General features: G+C 21.7%; 1 protein-coding gene across 2 annotated transcripts in view; it reads right to left on the reverse strand.

The window, feature by feature from the left end:
• Positions 1-2,516, reverse strand: part of LOC102671857 (protein alan shepard) — an 8,906-nt gene extending 6,390 nt beyond the window's left edge. Inside the window, exons 1-3 of one of the 2 annotated variants that reach the window (XM_006617506.2) lie at positions 2,261-2,516; positions 2,029-2,087; positions 1,808-1,932 (exon numbers count right to left, since the gene is read on the reverse strand). In XM_006617506.2, the coding sequence (XP_006617569.1) occupies positions 1,808-1,932; positions 2,029-2,087; positions 2,261-2,388 (312 nt within the window). In that variant the 5' untranslated portion in view covers positions 2,389-2,516. The remainder of the gene's footprint in view (positions 1-1,807; positions 1,933-2,028; positions 2,088-2,260) is intronic. The other variant, XM_006617507.2, reaches the window with a different exon arrangement.
• Positions 2,517-2,531: the final 15 nt, after the last annotated feature.

Below are 2,531 nucleotides of genomic sequence, written 5' to 3' on the forward strand. Positions count from 1 at the left end.
GAAAAATTTTAAAATCAAATGAATAAAAGCAATTTTTTCTAATATTTATACATTATTAAAATAAAAGACAAACATATAACATTTGACAGATTGCAAAAAAATAAAATAAAATATTTTGTATTTTAATTATAATACTGTATATACTGTCATACTTGAAAGCAATTTTAATAAATTATTCTAAAGAATTTTAGAATTTCTCTTAATATAACAATAAGTTATCAATCGTTTTTTATATATGATACAAACACAAATATTTAAATATATTAAAATAATTTGCTAAAGGTTTAAATTAGTGCTGAAATAAATGCAATCTTAAGACACGAATTATAAATATATTGACATAGCAATATCAGCAATTTGTGGCCGAGGTACAGCAACAAGCATTGATAGTTTGAAAGGTATATAAGATAGAATGATAGATAGAATTGGTGAAAACTAGAGATTTTCAGACAAGTGAGATAGGTTCTGGGGAGAACTTTATATTGTTATATACTTCAAATTATACATAATTGCCTGCTATTATATTTTCATTGATAATATAATTTAATTTTAACAATAATACAATACAATTTTGTATATTATATTGTACAAATAATTTTATTAATAATTTTATTACTTATATAAATATTTATATTATAAATAAGATTTTATTATTTATAAATTTTTCTTACTTTTTATTATCAATGAAAATATAATTCATATATGAAACCACCCCTCTAGCAATGTTTTTTTATTCTTAAAAAAGATATATAAAAATTTTTATTTTTTCCTTTCTCACTTGTCAATAAATTTACTTTAATTTTTTTTCATGAAATTTTAATATTTTTCATGAAATTTATCATTTTCTTTTAATCTGACATTTCTGTACTAAAAATATTTTATTTATAAAACATTATTTATACATTATTTATAAAACACAAAAATTACAGAATATTAAAGAGTTTTATCAAAGTATTTTTGTCAAAATATAAATTTTATACATTTCTAGAGGGGCTGAGAGCAGAGCAATGATGCCAATACAATGATGCCATGCTTGCCTTTCAATTATTATAGAATTGAATTAATAATTTTTAACAAATTTTTTATAATAAATTATAATTATATATTAAATATTATTTTAATAAAAATAATTTTTGTAAAATTTAAAATTACAAATATAAAATACAAATAAAAGTAATAACAATATGTAACAATAATATAAAACAAAATTATTAATATTTATTATTTCATGAGATTAATATTTATTATATATAATTGATTAATACATTAAAAACAATTAATAATGGTTAACTTTTTTTTATATAATTAATAAAATTAATATTTTATTTTAGTAATACAAAAATTTACTTGACATTAATTTTTAACGATTTATAATTACAACTATTACAGCTATTAGTATTATTATTATCTTAAATAAATATGCATATTTAAAAAATTAGAAATAATTATTGAAAGACAATCATGGTATCTATTGTGATTGAAACTCTAATATTTTTTATACATTATATTTTATATGATAAATGAAAGTTTTACTGTGTATATATATCACAGCAATACAAGAATAAAAACTTTTTCAAATTAATGATATTTAATTTAATTTTATATTAATAGAAGAACAAAGTATTATAATAATAATCAAATATATTGTAGATAGATTTGGAATCACAGAAAAATAGAAAGGTAGAAAATGAAAAGAGGAAAAAGAAAATTAAAAACATTGGGGATGAGATAAAGAAAGAAAAGAAAGAGAAAAGAGGAGTTTACTGTTACTCTGGTATTACTGTACTTGCATGCACAACCAACGTACACTGGGCAGTCTAGGGAGCACCCAGATACCCACTTTCGCCATCTGCGCTTGGATGCCCTTGGCGACCAGTGCTTTCACAGCACCCTCTGCCGCCACTGGTGATTCAAAGTCTACAAATCCATAACCTATAATACAAAAATTATAATACTAATTAATAAAACTAACTTATAAATTGATAAATAATAAATGACAAAAAGAAAACATAATAAAAATCTAATCACCTTTACATTTATTTGTATTTTTATCCAAGATTGCCTTTGTAGACGTAATAGTTCCATATCTGCAAAAACACAATATTAGAAACAATATACTTTTCTATTAGAAATAATATTTTTATTTAATTATAAAATTATATTAAAAATAATATTATTGTTTGATGTAAATGATAATTATTTTCATAATATTTTAAATAATATAACAATATATAAAATTCTGATTACACGAGTGACTTACTGAGAACACATGTTAACGAGGTCCTTGTCAGTAGTGTTTTGGTTGAGGCCACGAATATATAAATTTGTTTTTGATAACTGTTCTGCTTGCTGTCCTTGTATAGCATTATTGCTAAGACTTGTGCTCATTGTCCCACTTCGACTGCCGGTAGCACTGCTAGAACTACTATTAGTATTAGCTGGAGAGGAGGCTGTAGGCACCCTTTGTCCACCATACTGTAATATATTTGAAAAATCTTTTAAGTTATTATTAATATTTATTATAATATAAT

The sequence above is a fragment of the Apis dorsata genome, unplaced genomic scaffold (genome assembly GCF_000469605.1).
Source record: "Apis dorsata unplaced genomic scaffold, Apis dorsata 1.3 scaffold_309, whole genome shotgun sequence".
NCBI classification, from domain to species: domain Eukaryota; kingdom Metazoa; phylum Arthropoda; class Insecta; order Hymenoptera; family Apidae; genus Apis; species Apis dorsata.